Genomic DNA, 20,125 nt, shown 5'->3' on the forward strand with positions numbered 1-20,125 from the left:
AGCGTTTGGTTCACTTTACGCAGAAAACCTTCAGGCTGCCAAGCTCTTTCCGAGCACCTGGCTTTGCAACCTTCGTCTCTCTGGCAAAGCGCTGTGTTTCTTCCCCCTTTCCTCCCCGCAATGAGAACGTGACGCCTCACGACGGGCCCAACGCGGGCACTGATAACGCTGAGGGGGACCCGCACCAACGGCCGCTCCCTGAGGAAAGCCTCGCGCCCCACCCGCCCCAACGGCCGCGGCGGGCGGTTGCGCAGGCGCGGCGCATGGCCGCGGCTCCCCGCGAGCATGTGCAGAGGCGGCGGGGGGGCCGAGCCGAGCCGTGCCGGGCAGGTTTGGCCGCTGCGGCCGCCCCGCCCCGCCCCGCCTCTGGCGGCTCTGCCCGGGCGGCGCCCACCGGCCGGGCCGGGGCGCGGAGGCGGCCTGCGGGCACGGTAAGAGCGGGGCGGGCGGGAGGGCGCTGTCAGGCGGCACCGCGTGAGGGGGCGGGGGGGGGGTGCGGGGTGGGAGGGCTCCGTGTCCCGTTCTGCCCCCCCGGCCCCGCCGCGCTTTCGGTTCCTGGCGGCTGTCAGCGCCACCGCGGCCTGGCCGAGCCGTGCCGAGCCGTGCCCGGCGCCTTGTTTACCCGCGGCGGTGGGGGAAGATGGCAGCCCCGGCCTCCCCGCGCCGTGGCAGCTCGGCCCCGACGGGGGTGTCCCCGCCGCCCCGCCTGCTGCCTGCCCGCCGCCCTCACGCCTCCAACAGCTGCTTTTTAACCGTTTAACTTCGCAATCTGCCGGGGCTTCCAGCTGTCAGCGAGGAGGCGGCGTGCGCCCCGGCGTCCCCATCTGCCGGGGAGCGAAGCTCTCCTGGCTGTGCTTCAGCGCCCTGTTCCTCCCCAGCAGCGACTCGCCCCTGTCGCGACTCCGTCGTGGGGCTGTCCGGCACTCTGTCGTTGCTCTGCCCGCGTCAGGCTTGGGCAGCTTCGTGGTGAGGTGAGGCACAGAGCGCCCGGCCGCGCCGAGCCCGGGGGGGTGAGGACACAGGCGGCAGGGAGCCCCCGGCGCTCTGACAGCAGCCCGGCACCGCGGTGGCTGCGGCCTAAAGGGGGAGAGGTGGGGGCCGTGTGTGTGTACCGAGTGTGCCGTGGCTTTGTTTTTCTCCAAAACACCGGTGTTTTGGAGAAAGCTCGGGGAATGTAAGAATTCTGCATCGCTTTATTGAAATCTCCGTGTTGTTGTCTGAGGGGGGATTTAATAAAGCTGCCTATTCTGTGGAGTGCTGCTGAAGAGAGAGATCCGAACCTGCCATTCTCACAACAAAACTTTGTTTCCCAGGTATTAGGGAAGTTAAATACAAGGCTGCCGATCTGCGTGTGATGGGGCTGCTCCGAGGTACTTCCCTCTCTCCTCGCTCCCTCTCTGGCAGCATCACGTACTTTGGGAAAGGTGCTGGGAACAGGGTGATGTTTTTTTGTATGGTGGCCTCAGTGGCATACTCTGTTCCTCTCTGAGGTTTCAGTAATAACGGGTTCAGAAAGTCCCCATACTTAAGGCTGCGCGTCTTTGTGTTCAATAATCGGTTAAGCCACTGAGGGGCTTTATCTCCATAAAGCTAACTTAGAATTCTTACTCCTTTGTTCTCTAGAACATCCTTTGAAAATGAATCACATATTTGGTGTGCACTGCTTCCTTTGTTTGTTTGTTTTAAACCTGCATTTTTTATTTATTTTTTTTTTTTTTCATCTGCCTCTGCTCTTTTATTATGTAAAGCGATGAATAATTGTTCCCTGCTCTGGGCTGTGGGGGAGTGGAAATGGATGTTAAGGACCGACAATTGACATGGAGGAAAGAGAAGTGTTGGTAGGAAGTAGGGGTGGGCATGTGAGACAGGGAAGAGAAGGTTTCAGGGAATCTTTAAAGAGAGCACTGGGAAGAGAGCCTGCTAATAGGATAAAATACGGAAAGGGACAGAAGAAGCGTGCTGAAGTCACAAAGCTTTCTGCAGAACGTTAATAGTTTTTAAGTGATTATAAGCTCTTGGGGCTCATCAGCTTTAGCTATTGATTGAGGTTTCAGAACAAACTGTGGATGGCCAGATTTTCTGGTTAAATATATGTGGATGTAGTTCCTTGAGTTTCTTGCTGGATTGGGTACACCATTAATTCAATCCGACGTAATAATTCATGTGCGTTCAGCAATAGACTTGCTGCCTTGTTGGATGGATGCTCCTGGTGCTCTGAAGAAAGTTGAGGCCGCTTTTTGCGGCCATACTTTTTGAACTATGCTTTGACCACTCCTTATTTTGATTTCTCTTTCTGTAACTTTTGGTGTAATTTCTAAGGTGCTATCAATTGCATGGCTGTCTGTTTTGTTCTCCTGAAGCTGGGGATGCAAAGGTTTTCCTGTGTCATCTTTTTGAGCGGACCCTGTGATTCTCTTTGATTTTTTTTTTTTTTCTCCATCAGCTTTTGCACTAACTTGTCTTTTTCAGTTTTTAGACTTGTTCTGTGTTTCAAGAAAATAAAGTTAACTCACAGTTTCGCCTGCAGATGCCAGTGTAAATCAGTCAGCCAGAGCTGTGAAGTTGTCTGGGAAAATGTCTTAAAAAGAACTTACAGTTGGCCAAACTTTTTTTTCTTTTCCCAGTGTTCTTTACTTCGTAGTATCAGGGTGATGGTGACAGTTCCTTGGTATGTGTGAGGTACTGCCTATGAAAGATCACCTTTGTGCCCTTGAGGAGCCTTGTTGCAGTTAAGGGGATTCAGCAGTGATCTTGGCCGGTGTGTTCCTGTGCATAAAATTTATTTCATTTTCAAGCTGACTTCTTTAACTGGTTTGATCAAACTAAGGAAAGGCTTTCTTGAAAAAAGCTGTATGTGATGCTACTGCTGGCTGCAGCCCTGCTCTTGCGGTTGCGTCTGTGTAGGTATCTGCATAAATCCATCCTCAGGATTTTGGATGCCAGCTGAATAAAAAGGAGACATTGTTCCAAGTGCTCTTATGTTTCTTCTGACTGCTGTGGGAGCAGCTGCCTCTGATCACTACTGCCCAGTCTTCTGGATGTTTTTCTTGTTTTCTTGTGTGGGTACAAGTGTGTGCATCTTTTTTTCAAGCATAGATTTTTTTTGTTTGTTTGCATATAATTTAAATAAAACTATACTAAAGTTATGTTCAATCTTACTCAGAGTTAGTCTTGAACCCAGTCATAAATAGCTTCTTGTTGAGTCTGGCACAGGAGAGGTGCCATCCCTTTCATACCATTTTGCAACTATTATTTTTTTAGTTCTGTTAAGCTGCCTGTTTGCTTCTCTGTTAACTTGATAGTGGTTGTACACCGAGGGACCGACTTAAGATTTGGTGTTTTGTATGACTGCTACACACTCGTTTATGTTGCAATGTGTGGTGTTTTTAACCTTCTCGGGTAGTTACCCAAAACATAATAGGAATGTTTGGACTTCTTGTAGGCAGATGCTTGGGTACATAATGTAGACCTTCTAAGTATAGTCTTAATCATGGGAATAAGCTGTTTGGAAATTTTGTAGCCTTTGTAACAAGTGCAGCCTGTGAAGACCAATATTCTGTGTCTTTGTGTCTGTTGTAGCGATGAACACGAAACTTCTTGCTGTTGAGGTAAGGAATGTAGCTCTGAGATTCTTATTTATTTATTTATTTATTTTGGAGGGGGGGAACACTTAGGCTTGTTTCTGTTCTCCTGCAAGATATGCATAAAAATAGTTGGGGATTGTGCAGCAAAGCTGTTTTCCCTGTTATAAGGGGTATTTCAAGTGATTCAGAACTAGTTTCTCTGCATTTCCCAGTGATTAGGAAGAACAGAAGCTGGATGTCAGGTCTGTAGTGAAATGATTTGGTCAGCTATTTTGGAAATTTCAGTCTATTTATTTATTTATTTTTCTTCTCTGATGTAATTCCATGTTTTGCTTTGGTGTGAGTACCCACCCAGCAGTGAAGGAAATGTAGTGCTTTTTAAGCTTTCTGTATGTTGTACTGTAACTCAAAAATAGTCATGCTTTGAACCAGCTTCTGTGCTGGCTGATCACCCCTTACTCAGTCTTGTTTTTTGGCCTTTTTGTCACACTTAAGCTTGGAAAACACAGACTTTGGAAGCAATGTTTTGGAAGTAGTTAGGCAGTATTTTCCTTTTACAGAGGTTGAATTAGGTGTGTCTTGCTTGGGAGAAGAGAGGATGGGGAATAGATCTGGTATTTTTCTGAAAGTCATGAGTGATGTGGAAAGGGTTCCAGGAGAACATACTGTGTAGTGAATGAAGGCGGAGAGAGCCTACATGTGGCTGCTTCCTTCAGAAAGGGATGCATCTGCAGGAATCTGACGTCCACGCACCTAGCAGTCTGCGCCTTGTTCTAACTTAGAGCTGCTAAACCACACTGAGCTGCAGCTGTTGATTTCCCACTTGCTGCTTGGTGGGCTTTTCTCTTTTTCCACCCTGTCAGGTTTTTGAAAAGTTTGCTGGATAGGAAGAGTCTTAGTGTAAAGTTCAAATCCTGATCTCTAAAGACTCTGGGCCTTTCATATATTCCTTGGCTGGACGGTTCTGTGCCATTTGTCTGAAGATACCACCCCTTCAATGAATGCAGAGATGGAGCATCCTAGTCATCCCCCTGTATATTTTTCTCTGTAAGGCTTTCATTCATTAGGTGACAAGGTGACACGCTTAGTGGATGAGGGAAAGGCTGTGGACGTTCCACACAGCATTCTCCTCAGGAAACTGGCTGCTCGTGGCTTGGACTGGCGTACACTTCGTTGTGTTAAGAGCTGGCTGGATGGCCGGGCCCAGAGAGTTGTGGTGAATGGAGTCAAATCCAGTTGGAGGCCAGTCACTAGTGGAGTCCCCCAGGGCTCGGTGCTGGGGCCGGTCCTCTTTAACATCTTCATCGGTGATCTGGACGAGGGGATCGAGTGCGCCCTCAGCAAGTTTGCAGATGACACCAAGTTAGGTACGTGTGTCGATCTGCTCGAGGGTAGGAAGGCTCTGCAGGAGGATCTGGAGAGGCTGGACCGATGGGCCGAGGCCAACGGTATGAAGTTCAACAAGGCCAAGTGCCGGGTCCTGCACCTGGGGTACAACAACCCCAAGCAGAGCTACAGGCTGGGAGATGTGTGGTTAGAAAGCTGCCTGGCAGAGAAGGACCTGGGAGCATTGGTTGACAGTTGGCTGAATATGAGCCAGCAGTGTGCTCAGGTGGCCAAGAAGGCCAACAGCATCCTGGCTTGCATAAGAAACAGTGTGGCCAGCAGGGCCAGGGAAGTGATTGTCCCCCTGTACTCGGCTCTGGTGAGGCCGCACCTTGAGTACTGCATTCAGTTTTGGGCCCCTTGCTACAAGAAGGACATGGAGGTGCTTGAGCGAGTCCGGAGAAGGGCTACGAAGCTGGTGAGGGGCCTGGAGAACAAGTCTTACGAGGAGCGGCTGAGGGAGCTGGGACTGTTCAGCCTGGAGAAGAGGAGGCTCAGGGGTGACCTTATCGCTCTCTACAGGTACCTGAAGGGAGGCTGTAGCGAGGTGGGGGTTGGTCTGTTCTCCTACGTGCCTGGTGACAGGACGAGGGGGAATGGGCTAAAGTTGCGCCAGGGAGGTTTAGGTTGGATATTAGGAAGAACTTCTTTACTGAACGGATTGTTAGTCACTGGAATAGGCTGCCCAGGGAAGTGGTTGAGTCACCATCCCTGGAGGTCTTTAAAAGATGTTTAGATGTAGAGCTTAGGGATATGGTTTAGTGGAGGACTTGTTAGTGTTAGGTCAGAGGTTGGACTTGGTGATCTTGGAGGTCTCTTCCAACCTAGACTATTCTGTGATTCTGTATTTTGCTGTAACTGGAAAATGAGCATCTGTGTTCCTGCATTGCTCTAACTTCACTTCTGCAGGTAATTGGTTATTCCTGTGGAGATAAATCAGTGCAGAAGTCATCAAAACTTCTTGTAACCTAGGAGACAGAGAAAATAGCAGGGTGTTTTTTTTTTGTTTGTTTTGTTTTTGTTTTTTGACATAATCTGATCTAGTATACCATATGAAGTGTTTTCAAGTGCTGCGATCTGGCAGCTGTTTGGCCACCTGTGTGGGATTATAGTAGATTCAATACGAATGTACAGTACTCAGGGTCTAGTATGAGAGCGTTTATTTGTATTAACGCACTGCATGGGAACCAATTTAGCTTTGTGTCGTGCTTAAACAGTGTATAAGTGGTACCTGTAGTGCTCTTAGGCTCTTGTGTGGACACAAGTCTGAGTTGCAGGAATCATGCCAGTGTTTGAAATCGTTCAGATTAAAATAAATTAAAATAATTTTTCCATTCTTTGGACTCCTCTTTTGGGTTATGGTTGTGCTTGGCAGTGTTCTTAATGTGGATCTACATGGAAAACTAACATAAAAAAGTCTGTTTCCAGGGAAAGTGTTTTTTTTTTTTTTTTTTTTTTTTTGGCCCCCCCCCCCCCCCTTGGGTTGGGTTATTTTGGTGTATTCATATACAGCTGTTTTTCCACTCTGCTTATTTCTGAATTTAAAGGCTATTGAAATGTGGGAATTGGTGGGCAGGTAAGGAACAGGCTTTTTGTGCTGCAAGCCTGGAGGTTTACAGGTGCATATGGCTTCGAGGATGCTTTTTGAAGGCTTTTCAGTTTGAATCGTGTGTAGGGAGGGGAGGAGGTCTTTGCTTTATTTTCCGCTGTTTCGTTAGTAAGGCTAGAATTACTTTTTGATTATTAGTCTTTCCTTGAAAAAGAAAGTAATACTGTGTTGGTTTTTCGTGCAAGTGAAGTATTTTTAGGCATGAATCAAGCTTTTTCTTCTCAAGTTGAGTGCCTGCATAAGCAAAAGCACCTTGATTTTTTTCTAAATGATATGTTTTTTCCTTTTCTTTGGAATATCTCTCGTGCTTACTCTGCCACTGCTACAACAATGACTTAAGATGGTGCCCTTTTATTCAGTTTTTATTTCCAGGACGTGAGGATTAGTTGCCTAGAAAGCTGCTGTCAGAGTTTATTCTTCTTGGCTACTGACTTGTTGTACTGAGTTGATGTGATAACAGAAGACATGCCTTTCTGACGCCCTTTCTGTGGCGTGCTGAAGGATTCTCAATACTTCAATAAATGAAGCTTTTCAAACATCTTTTGCATAGTATTATTTTCTTGACTTTATTTCTTAGTTGACATCCAGCTGGGGAGAATAGTAACAATAATTTTTGCTAGCATACCTAAGCTATTGTGTCCACGAAGATTTTCCTGTTGCTCTGTGTGAATCTGAGCTAGCATTTCACTGTATAGGCAAGATTAATTCAGTTGTAGCTGGATACCTGCTGCTGAGAAGCACGATTGAGTTTACCCATTAGAGTATTAATTATAAAGTTCCTTCTTCATCATTGTGTATATTGGAAGATGAATTTTTTTTTCCTTCTAGACCTCTTTGACTGCGTTAGCTTTCTAAAAAGGTGGATTTTATTAAAAATCATGGGTTTCTGACTTCTGTTACAATGCATTGATCTCTGTGGAGTTACTTGCAAGGGTAATTGATATCAGATTGGCTTCTTATGTCTCACTTGGAATATGTGCTTTCTGTTGTACAACCAAGAAGCCTAGCCTCTTAGTTTGCATCTTGAAGTAGTAAACTGTTCTTCACAGCCAAGGGTTTATGAATGCAGGTTATTTGTCTCTTGGAAAGACAGGATATGAGCAATAAGATTTATACAGAATAAATAAATAGCAGTTGTTTAGAAACAAAGCTCTGTGGTTAGTCTAGTATGAAGAAATTCACAAAGATGGAGGTTGTGTATCTTTATAAGCTAAAGGAGTCCACAGTTTACTTGACTTAAAGAGTTATGCTGTGATTTTTTTTTTTTTTTTAAATCATAATAATTTCCTCTGTAGCAGTTCCACTTCTTTTTCTACAATGCTTTTCATTTCAAATAAAGCTGTAGGTTAGAAATCAGGTGTGTATTAGTGGGATGTATATTATATATGAATTGCTGTAGAAAGGCAATATGTTTGAAAAGTTGATGAAATTTAATGAAACTACAGGTTTATGAAATGACTATGGAACCAATAGAATAAAAAAAAAATGTCATTTGAAAAATATTCCCTAACTTAATAGGAAAACAGTTGCTGTATAAAAAACATACTAACTCAAACGTGTATCTCAGAGTTTGTTGCTGTTTGACCTCAGTGAGAAATCTATCATTATTTTGGCTGATTGAAAATATCTAAGTCTATTATTTGGTTTTCAAATTAATGTATGAAATTCAACAAATTGAAAAGAACCAAAATGAAATTTATTATCGTATTATTAAAAGTTAATCTGAACTTTGTGTTGTATGACAATATTCAGTGTTAAATTTAACAAGGTCAGCACCATCTTTCTCTGTTGTGTTCGCTGATGCCCTCTCTTGATGTAGAGATGCATCAGGCAATAACTTCTAAATGTTGAAAGTCTTTTGAGTGTAAACCGTCCAAATAACTTACAACTATTTTGTGTTTCAGCCACCTGTTCCTAGCTGTTTAACAGAAGTGGATTGTGAATTTAAGCCCTTGATAACCTCAGCCTATCAGCATTATAGTCTTCAGGATAGATATCAACTCTCAAAGCTTCTTCAGGGGATGCACCATGACATCAGCTGTGATTGACACTGGAGGCCCCGGCCTGGAGTTCGACAGCAATGGAATAAAAAAAGAGGAGGTTAGAAAAATAAGCAAAATTTATTTACTAACACACTGTATACCTTTTATCTCAGTTTGAAAGAAAAAAATTACTGTGAACTCGTGTGTGAAATGGACCAGAGATTGTTGTATGGGGTGTTATAGAGCAGACCATTTTTTCAAAGAACTCTTATTTGATATATTATTGCAGGGGAGTGGAAGCAGTAAGCTTTGAAGTCTATGGTACAACTGTGGACTGAGCTTACAGAAAGAAATTCTGTACTAAGCATCTCTTTAAAGTAAAGATCTCAGATGTGTCTTGAAGTAGGATGAGACGAGCAAAACAGTACAAGGACCATTTTCAAAGTTAGCTGATGGTGTATTTGCTTCTATTTTGCCTTGTTTTTTTTTTTTTTTTTTTTTTTTTTTTTTTTTTTTTAAAAAAAAGGTATTCTACTATCCTGTAGGTTGTGGTAAATTTTGTGTTTGGCATAGTTCCACTCCTGCAACACTTGAACAGATTAAGTATGCTGTAACAGACATTTTGATCCTTAAACAAGTAGAGATAGGCATATGGGCTTTGAAGTAGCTAGTTCTTTTGTGAGAGCTTATATATTTAATCCAAAACATGAGTATTCGTAAGATAGAGGTCAGCCGTAGGTATGTTGCAATATACAGGCAAAGCCTTGATTATGTTTCATGGAGGAGGGAGAGAAGAAACACTTCCCACAGCTAAGTGTCTTAACTAAAAAGTTGGCTGTTTTGCAGTATCTAGAAGTTGTCTGATGCTTTGAATCTTAAGTGCTCAGCGTCATGAGTGAGATTCAGGAATGTCCATCTGGTGGACAATAAGCTCTACGTGTTTTTTTTAATATTTCCCTTTAAAAGAAAATTTCTTCTAAAAATCTTTAACATTGATATTATTTCATAAAATATGTAAGAACATAAAAGGAAAGTACTGATTTAGAGTTCAACAGTACAGTATTTAGAGTTTTTTTTTTTTTTTTTCTTTCTATAGGAAAATGAGCCAGTCTCTGAATTCCCAGCAGTGATTGTGGAGCCAGTTCCTAGTGCCAGACTAGAACAGGGTTACGCTGCTCAGGTCCTGGTTTATGATGACGAGACTTATCTGATGCAAGATGTAGCAGAGGAACAAGAAATTGAGACTGAAACTGTGGAAACAGGTAGACTTATTTTATTTTTTTTTCCTATTAGATTTTCTTTCTTTTAGAAGTCCATGAGGAGTGTGACTTTGTATTTAACTGCAGAGTAGAGATCCTGACCTGGTATCAGATCTGTTGCCACCAGGTTACTTTTACTTGGCTTCCGTTGCAGTAGGACTGGGGCTTGTCAGATAAAACTATCACCCTAGGTTTAGTGTAATGCATTGTAATGCTGCATGCCCTCATGAGTAGGGGAATCTTCATTTATGTGTTTGTTACTGTGTTATGCAGGGGGTTAGCAAGGCAGCTAAACACGGAGTTCTTAAAAATCAGCTGAGCCAGGAACCTGGTTGGAATTTAGTTTTACAATGTGTCTGAACCAAATAACTGCAGGACAGCTGACAATATAGACTGCGCTGTTCAATTTACCACATCTCCAACTCTTTCCCCCTCCCCGTGAGCTCTCTGCTCTGTCCCTTGCTATCCTGCTTTTTTGCTCTGAGAGTGGTTTCATTGCTGATTTAGTGGCAGGAGAGCATGGCTGGAGGGAATGGAGTTGGACCGTCCTTTTATGGGCAAAAAGCCTAATGGATTGAAATCAGCTCAGCTATATGGGAAGGTAACAAGTCATGAATGAGGAAGGGAATAGAGCTTTGGCATTAAATCAACTGACCTATTTAGGGATGTGTCTATCTTTCTGTGCACCTTCTTTGTAAAGCACATGCTTATGAGCTTTGATCTCTCTGTGAGAGACCGAAGTCTATTTAAACAGTCTGAAGAAACAAAAGCTGTGCTCTTATGGGAGCCTAATGACATCTAATTGCCAGGCTGCTGCTGTGCAGCAATTGCCACGGTCCCTCCTGCTTTCTTGCGCTTATACTTGTTGAACTTCTTTTTAACCATTTCAGTATGCTGATTTTGCAAGAAAAAATAGCAGAGAAGCTCTCAACAGTGCAGTATTTTTGCTGGGTTAACTTTCTGCTGATTTAGCATGCTGACATGGTTCAGTGAAGGACCTGATGAGTGTTGGGATGGGGAGTTGCACACAAAGGGAGGACAGGTCCTCTTGGGCATTCGATACTGAACTGGAGAGACCACTTGAGCAGAGCACGGATAGCTGATGTTCATATCCTTGGGCTGCCTAATTTAGAGTTGGAGGTTTGAATTCATGGTAGGCAGGCAAAACAAAACTGACAGACTCTCCTCTCAGTTGCTTAACTTCATAGCCCAATAAATATATGTGCATTCCCATCAGACGTAGTAGGTTTAAATTGAAGTTGCTCCCTAACCAGTGGATGAAATTGCTCACATGTTTTCTGAAAGTGGATGTTAATCTCCCGTGGCACTGCATCAAAAACTACATGCATCAACTTTATAAGATGCGAGTGAACTAATGGTTTGGGTTTTGTGAGAATACTTGCAGTTCCAGTTTACTGAAATGTGTTTTGAATTAAATATGCCAATTATGAGTTAAATTAATATAAAGCAAAAATAGGAAATGTGTTTTTTTTTTTAAAGTATTTTTGACTATGGTAGTAAAACTTCTAAGGTTAAGGTAAGTGAGAAGTGAGGGTGTTTTTCCCCAGAAGCTGAGTTTTATAAATTAAACTTGTATTTGAAAACTGTTAAGTGCTTGTACTTCGATACTTTCTGCATTCAGAGGTGTCGCTTTTTAAACATTAAATATCTCTCTTCTTGTGAGTAAGATTTTGATAAATTAATGCCTAGGAGAATAACACTCTCAGAATGAAGGGATACTGCAAATTAACTCTGTTTTTAAATATCACTTTCTGGCTACAGTAAAATGGTAAAAATTACAGTTAAAAACCCATAGTTCTTCTGTAGGGATTTTTCTTTTAAGCTGTTGTTTGGGGAAATACGTGACTGCTTCCACGTCTCGATATTTGAAAGTACAGTTTTAAAATTTATGGGTTAGTTTACACAATAATTTGGTGAGTTTGCGGCTGGGATTGTTACAGGGTGTGTCTTGACTACAGATAGATTGTATTTATTTATTTTTTAAATGTCAGAATACCTTTAATATGTCCATAAAAATTTAGTGTAACAGCTTAATAAAATAATGCAGTTCATGCAAATGTTTAAAACTTTAATATTTGTGATACAACTATAAAGAAAGACAATGTGCACAGAAAAGCCAATTTTTAGTAGTGTAGATGAGTAATTAAATGATTTTAAAAATATTAATAGATATTAAAATTTGTGATCCCAAGAGGTCTTTGGGGAGAGATGTAATTCTTTCCTATACTCCACCTTTTCATTATTATTTGTACAGTATGTACAACATCGATCCAGTGCAATTTTCATGATGCAATTACATATGACAGTGTGTAATGTTTCCAGATGGAGTTTTTAACTACTATTGATGAAAACTGCTTGGATTGGACTGTTCCAGTGGAGGCAGTCTTGTGGGGCATCATAAAGAATTCTTGACTGTATTTGAAATGACATTTATCCATTGAACATAATACATGTACGGTTGCCAGTATCTCTACAGTTGGCCATAGGTAGCAATTATTACTTTTTTTTTTTTTTTTTTTTTTTGCAACAAGCCATTTGCAATGCCAGTGACTGCTGATTTACATGCTTTATAACTTCACAGAATATTTACTCCAAGAGCCCCAAGCTACTTTGCAGTTAATCTAATCCTATATAACTTTAGTTCAATGCAATGTTTCTAGCCTTTGGAGATATGAATCAGTGCCCTTTGTGCTAAAAGTAATGGGGTAACTGAGGTGGTAGAATTTACTTAAGACACTAAAGAGATTTGTACTGTGCATTGAGTGGTTTGTTTGTGGCTTGCTGCTCTGTGACTGGGTTTGAGACTGTGTGTACTGCAAGGACCGCCAGTGCTGATCCAAGGCAGAATCAGGACCTGTGATGTAGTTTTGTATTTAAAAAAAAAAAGTATTTTAAAAACTTACTGTTTATGAAATCATGATTCAAATAGGCTATATAATCATTATAGATAACCATGACTATAAATAAAGATGTTTTTTTAGTTAATTTGAGAGGAGTATATTTTTTTTGCCTTTCAGACTCCTTCCAGCCTGTCTCCCACTACTGTCTTGATTCATGAGTCAAGTATAATTAATTATAATTAATCAATTAACTATAAAATTAATCCATTAACTATGAAAGTAAAATCTGACAGTTTTTTAAGAAACAAGAAACACTTAGTGTTTCAAGTTACAGTTTCTGTCCTGTTCCAGAAAAGCTGCCTGTTTGCTTGGAGCAGGAAAAAATTCTTGATAAAAGTTTTCTAGGAAAAAAGAAATACAAGCTTTTTGATCTTTCCAAGTGTCTGTATGACATTCTCAATGAAAGTTATTAGTGCCTTTTTAATGTTTTATAGGCAAAGTGTAAGCCTTAGAAATAGTATTTAAATTTATTTTCAGATGTGTAGGCATAATACCTTTAGATTACTGGGGATGGAGTCAACATCTTTAAAAAAAAATCTTGAATTTTTTTTTTACTGCAACAGTCCAAGTGTTTGTGTAACAAACAATACATCCTTCTTAATGATTAATTTATAATATCCACATTTCCTTGGCTTCCATTTCCTGATAAATTGTCTGTCCTTAAAGTATTTAGCCCGTCAAATCTGGGTTTATTCAGCAAAATCTTTGCAGTTTACCTAACAGCATAAGGTACTGTCCTTAAAGAAGCAACCACTCTGAAATTAAGTTTCTGTAGTTCAGTTAATTTGTCATGACACAGAACACACTAATGTGGATGCGTGTTAGTTAATGGGATAACCTAATCTCTGAGTTCACCGTATGTGCACTGCTGAAGGTACCACAGTTACGATCTGCTGATCTTACACATGGTTGACTTCTAGTCTTTTAATCACTTTTAATCAAACAAGGCATTAGATGAGTGCGTAAGTGATAGGATAATGCTATTTAAAAGTGCCAAGAGTTATCTGGAACTTCATTGTGAAAATTGGTTAGTACTTTCTGAACTCTCTTCATACTGATTTTAAGCCTACACCAGGGCTACTTTTCTTCTGTATTCCCTCACTTATGATGAATTTGCAAAACCAATGTTACTTACTCTTTACAAAACTTGTTATATGGTTGACAGCTGTTAATCAAATATTGTTGTAAGTACAGTAAAACTTTATTCACCTGAGAAGTACACCAACATCATGTTGCCAATATGGTTTAATTGGTTCAGTGAACTTGATTTCTTTTACCGAGTGTTTTTCCCTTAGCTTTTTGTTAATCATCAAAGGGACAAGTATAGGCTTGGGATTTTTCTTTCTCACAACCTTAAGATCAAAGAAGGGGAAACAAAACAACTGTTTTTGAAAAGTTTAGATATCATTCAACTTGTGAAGTGTCCCCACATTTTTGAATTTGATGTTCCATCAGAATTCCTCCTGTGGTATAAGCTGAAAGTCTGTTTTAATTCTAAAAATATTATTGCCACAGGGGGGTAGAAGATCTGCAGGAAAATATAGGGATCTGAAAATGAGCCCCTCCAGGATTACCATCTGATGGAAAAATATTGGGCCACAAAGACAACAATGATGGTATGTTTGTCTATAATCTCTTTTTTTTTTTTTTTTTTTTTTTTTTCCCCACCAGGAATTTCAGTTGAAGCTATCGTGTAAATTGGTAGACATCCTTAAGGAGGGTGGAGATGAATGAACAGTGAATTTAGGCTAAGCTCCTCCCCTGATTTAAACAAATGCATGAATTAAATGTATATTTTTAAGGCAAATCTTCTTTTACAGGGGAAATTTCAGGTTATTACACTGTTATCAGCATGGGAACTAGTTTTGTGTATCTGCATAAAGTCTCTAGTTGTTACCTGTTCTGGTTGCTGCTTCTATATGTCTTTTCTCATTATTATTAAAATTATTTCCTTCTGAGTTCTTTTATTTGAGTGTGGGCCTGTGAACTCTTTAGTTTATCTAAGATAAGTTTGCATTGGTTGTTAAATATCATATACTTAGAACTTGACATTAGAGCTGGTTAAAATCTTACGTTTGATTTTTGGCATGTATATGTAGGGGATAAACTAAGCAATGTATCCTTCATTTTTTTTCCATACATTACTTGATCCAACTGCCTCTTAGAAAAGATGAATTAACATCCAGCATACGTTTCAGTAGCGCTGACGTATCCTATTGATTGAACTTTGTTTCCTTACTCTGATAGCTTGATAAGAATTTTTAAAAGTGGAGAACAGTTTGCCTGTGCTGACTTGAAACCAGAGTTTGGATGTTCTGTGAACTTGATTAAACTGTCAGCTTAAGCTGGCACCATCTTCATCAAAGAGCTAAGATGAAGCCCATTTGCTAGATAAAAGGAAAAAAAAAATGGAGTACTTGCTCTTGGCCAAAATTTGATGTCTCAAACAAATCGTGGACTGAGAATGTGAGTTAATTTTACACCATTTTTACACCATGTTGCTGCTACACTGGTGTGAGTTCTTACTGCCATGAAATCCATTGCATTTTTGCTAGGTAAATGCCGATGACTGTGAAACAATATGATGCCCGTTCGGTTGCATATGCTACTTGTAGCACTTGGAACATTTACTCTATGGGCATGTACATGGGTTCTCAGCAACATTCTTGATTCAGAAACAAAATTTAACTGCAACTTAAATTTTGTGTCATCCTTGCTGGTGTTTTCTGAGAAAAAGAAAATGGAAAGAGCTGGTGCAGTTGTGCTATGGATGTTAATATTTTTATGGACTGGTTGTTGTAAACAGTTCTTGGTAGATTTTGGGTTTCTACCTCATTGCTTTTAAGTGCTCCATTTGTGCTTAAAGAACGCTGAGAGTAAGTGTTTGGCTATAAAAACTAATTTAACATACACTCTTCAGGCAAAATTACATATTTTTTTTGTGGCTGATGAGGCTAACTGAATGGCTTCATAGAATGGGGCATTGAATTAGACCTTAGATGTACAGATTTGCACTCGCCTCTAAACCCCCAACTCCAGTTCCAACTGGGAGTAAGAAATTGTCAGACATTACTACGAAGAGTCATATTGATGTAAGTTGAACCATTTTGTGGTTTGTATCTTGCAGTTAGAATGCACTGACATGCCCAAACCATCTTGATATGAGTGTACAAGTTAGTGGTCTTTATTGATGAAAAATATGCTGACAAACTTGAAAGTAATAATTCTTAAAGGTGACCTGCACATTAAAAGGGAGAAGGTAGTTAATAAATTCTAGGATCTCAGTAAAGCCATGTGTATTTACAAGGGCTGAAGTTTCTGCTCAAAGATTCTGTGGATTTACAAAGATGTTTGTTATTACTAGAGAAGTCTTAGGAGTTGTAAATGCTAGGTCTTGAACAGAATTGTTGTTCAACAGTGGCTTAGCTCATATGCCAGTCGGTTACCAATCTCAAATACTGTCAATTTTGTAAACTCAGGTAATGTGCTATGGAAATACCTGATTTGTGATAGTCTGCTAGACTGCCCTGAAGTTAAAGAATTTCATTATAAGGCAAAGAATTCCATACTTCAGTATTTTTTGGGGACAGACAAGTCTGTCTTGTTCTGCATTCACAAGTGATTGTGCTGGAATTTAGACCCTTGTTATTCTGAACAACTCCTTTCTGTTTGCCTGTAGTATCCAATCCTGAGCATGTTTTCTTTACTGCATGGGATCACTGACTGCCCTATGAATAGTGACACCTGGAGCCTGGGCCTACCTGGAGGGGTAGGCTGTGACAGACTCATAGCTTTGTTACTGGACTTCATGTGGTGTAGTGAAGGAAATAAGCCTAACACGGTCACAGCCTCCCTTCTCAGTATTTCCCTGGTTCTTCCAGGGGTGCTCTGTGGTTAGTTTGTTGTTACTTTTGCAGTTTCCTACTGTAAATCCACAGTGGATTGTGATGCTGATGTGCTGATAGAGGCGCGTGGCCTTCAGTGTTTCTGCAATCTATGAAGAATGTTTCTGTGTATTGTTACCATTGCAGTGTGGTAGTTAGTATCAAGAGTTCGATATTTGCTGTCCTCAACAGCATGGTACTTCTGTAGTTGCTAGAGCTAAATTTCTTCAGGAATCTGGGCAAATCTTTTTAACTATTTGGAAATTGAAGGCCCTTCTGCACTCGGGACGAGACACTCCTGGAATTGTTAAGTTACCTGAAGCTTTTTAGTTTGGTTGGCATTTGGGTATTGTTCCTCTGTCATTCTTTCAATTTCTCATGGTTTTGCTGGTAAGCTTTCACGTAGACTGCAAATACCACCCAGTGACAGATTGCTGTATACCCTTGACTGTTTAATCAAATGAAGTCAAACCAATTACCTCTCTAAGAATTAGTAACTGCTTTAAGATAATTGCCTTTTCCAAGCATGGCATTATCATATTAGAATACAGCCAGAATCTTCTGTAGCTAAAAATAGGTAAATAAACGTTTTTCTTTCTGGTTCTTCATTTGCCATCAGTGATGGGCAGTGAAGGAAAAAGGTGTCGTTAGAAGGTTGTAATTTTAGTATGTGAAGTTACAGCGCTTGTGGAATAGCTTCCCAAGGGAAGCTAGACTCCTTTGCAGAGAAGTCTTCCACATGTTTGTCAGAACTGTGGTGGAAAGGGAAATTTTGCATAGGAAACTGGGGGAGATGAGACTTGTAATTCCTCTATAGTTGCTGAAGGTGACTCTTCAGGGAAGTGCTGGATAGATGATTCCACTCCCACCCACTTCTGCAAATATGCTGAAACTTTCCCCTTTTTCGTATTTTGAATTTTTATATCAGCTATCTTGCTTGCAGTTAGTCTCATTTTATTCTCTGGGATTGTCTTTCACTTTTTCAGAATAATCCCTATGAAGTTTAACTAGTGAGCATGTAGAGGCCTACATACCTGAAGGAGGCCCAGCTGTCTTGCCCGCTTGAGCTTGTGGTAAACAAATTATAATAAAACTTGATCTCTGTGTATTCTAACACTAAAAGCCAATAATAATAAAAAGATAAAAATATTCCTGCCTGACAAAGAATGATGCTGTTTCTATCATTTTTTTCTACTTTACAACAGAGGAATGTAAATTGATCTGCAATTTCACGTAGTTGTATTACACTGTGGTAAATATTTCCTGCGTCTATGGGCCTCCCACCACTCTTCCAGAGTAGCCCTCTTCATTAGCTTTCTGCCTAGAAAGAAGGCTTTAAAAGAGAGATTAAAAATTAAGTGCATGTTTACTTTTTTCTGTATTGACCGTGTTTTTTCCCTGAACTGGTAAGATTTTAGTAGCATGACAAATCAATTGGTGTTTAACATAAAATACTGTAAACCATACAGTTTAAATCTGAGGAGCTGCAGAACTTTCAGAGAAAATCACATTCTTCCTTGAAGTCAGTGTTATGCTTGAATGCTTTACTTTGCAATTCCTTATATAATAGTAAGTTCGGGTCAAAATGATCGTTTTTCAGATTTATTGTAGTGGTCTACATTACAGTCTCTCAAGTGCGTAGGCCTGTATTTTTTCAGCTGATAGGAATCCCTTGGGCATCCATCTCTCTATGGGATCAGATAGTGAAGAGCTAGAGTGATGTGTGCAGCTGTTCTCGTCCATTTCATGTGAATTGGCAAACACCATGCTAAGACCGCTCGCAGTGGTAAATAAATGCTGCTTAGAAAACCGGTATTAGGCCAAAAGCTTGATACTTTGTACTCTTTTTCTAATTATAATTCTTTTCATATGCATGGTGTCTGTCAAAAATCACATGCATGGATTCCTTGGAAGTGCTTATTCAAAAAGTTTATGTACCTTAGACAAAACTTCATTCTGCTTGTAGGGGGTAGAGGGAGAAACTGGGATACCTGCCAGACACTTTAGTTTGTGGCTGGAAGTTGCAACCAGCAATGTCCTTGCTGAATTACACGCCAAACAGTAAGGCAACAAACTATGAATGCATCTTTTGGAGGGTATGAGGGTGTGAGCTGCTGTTGTCACAGGCCGGGATCTTCCAAGGTGTTTGGTGGCTTGGTGCACCCTTTGGATCCATACCTAAGCAGCCAAACTATTTTAAAGGGTATTTTTAGTGCTGTGGACTTAGCTGCTTGATGAAGAGAAGTGTTGGGTAAATTGTGATTTTTAACACCAGTAGGTACCCAGGACAGTGACATAAGTACATAGTTATTTCAGTCCTCGGTATGTAAGCAGTTAGCAGCGGTGTCTCCCCTGGAGTGTACTGCGGGAGGTTTCCACTTCAACTCGAGGAACTTTTAATGAAGGGCTATGAAGTTTTATTGTGCATTTAAGCGTGTGCCCATGCAGAATGCCTTTACTTGTCCTTGGACTTGTCCCCACAGGAAAAATTTCTGCCGGAGAATACAGCAGAGTCCCCTAGTGGAAATACGCTGACAGAAGGAGTTCTCATAACACTGCCGTTCCACCTCTCTGCATAACGGCAGCTGACAGGAGTGCTCTGCTGTTGGCAGAGCTGTTATCTGTGTGAGCTTTTTGCCGTCACAGCCGGCCCCAGAGTGCCTTTTTTGTCCATGTGTCGGGCTGGAGGGAGCGCAGCTGGCAGGGCTCAAGCACAGGCCTGCCCTCAGATAGACACACTGGGGCTCCAGCAGGGGAAGGAGCCACCTCGCGTGTATTTCTTGTTTGTTAGTTACCTAGTGAGATAACCAACAGATACCTATTCCTGGCTGTAAGGGATGAAGAGTGAAGTCTTAGAAAGCCTGAAGTTTGTGTATGAGTGTGGTCATTAAATGCTATTCCTAAAAAGCTTTGAGACGCACAGTAGGAGCGTGATCTGCCAGAGCCTGAGGTACCCAGTTTGGCGGTTGCAGGTGATTTGCCCCAAATGCTGTTCTGTGGTACCTGTGCGGGGCAAATGCTGCCAATGTCTGCTGCTAACCTAGGTCCGAGGACAAAATCGCGACGGGGAGAGATTTCTCCTTATCACAGGGGCGCACCCGGCTCCCTTTAACTTCACGTGGGGAAGTTTGAAGCGCTCGGGCAGCAAGCGGTCGCTGGGCCCTTCTGCTTGACGGGAAGGCTCGAGCCGTAGGCTGATCTCCGTGTCTTCAGCCTCCTCCCCCGGCGTAACCCCGGGGGCTGGGGGCCGTGCCCTAACGGCCGGGGGGCCGTGCCGGGGGGCGGCCGCCTCCCTGCCTGCCCCCTGGCTCCGTGAGGCGGCGGCTCGGCTCCGCTCGATCTCGGGCTCCCCCCGCGGCGCGGCGGCGGCGGGTGCCGGCGCGGCACTTCCTGTCTGGGGCCGGCGGCGGAAGGATCGGCTCTCGCCGCGCCGCCCCGCAGGAAGCGCTCCCGCCGCCGCCGCCGCGCCGTGGCGGTGCCCGCGCCGCCCGCCCTGCCCG

The 20,125-nt window shown here is 42.0% G+C and overlaps 1 protein-coding gene across 3 annotated transcripts in view; it reads left to right on the forward strand.

Moving 5' to 3' along the window:
* Nucleotides 1–286: 286 nt before the first annotated feature.
* The window catches only part of ELF2 (E74 like ETS transcription factor 2), a 35,463-nt gene continuing 15,624 nt past the window's right edge, over nucleotides 287–20,125 (forward strand). The window contains exons 1-3 of one of the 3 annotated variants that reach the window (XM_035324698.1): nucleotides 287–431; nucleotides 8,484–8,679; nucleotides 9,658–9,823. In XM_035324698.1, the coding sequence (XP_035180589.1) occupies nucleotides 8,608–8,679; nucleotides 9,658–9,823 (238 nt within the window). In that variant the 5' untranslated portion in view covers nucleotides 287–431; nucleotides 8,484–8,607. Of the gene's footprint in view, nucleotides 432–8,483; nucleotides 8,680–9,657; nucleotides 9,824–14,256; nucleotides 14,358–20,125 lie in introns of those variants that run through there. The other 2 variants (XM_035324700.1, XM_035324701.1) reach the window with 2 other exon arrangements.

The sequence above is a fragment of the Oxyura jamaicensis genome, chromosome 4 (assembly GCF_011077185.1).
Source record: "Oxyura jamaicensis isolate SHBP4307 breed ruddy duck chromosome 4, BPBGC_Ojam_1.0, whole genome shotgun sequence".
Lineage (NCBI taxonomy): Eukaryota > Metazoa > Chordata > Aves > Anseriformes > Anatidae > Oxyura > Oxyura jamaicensis.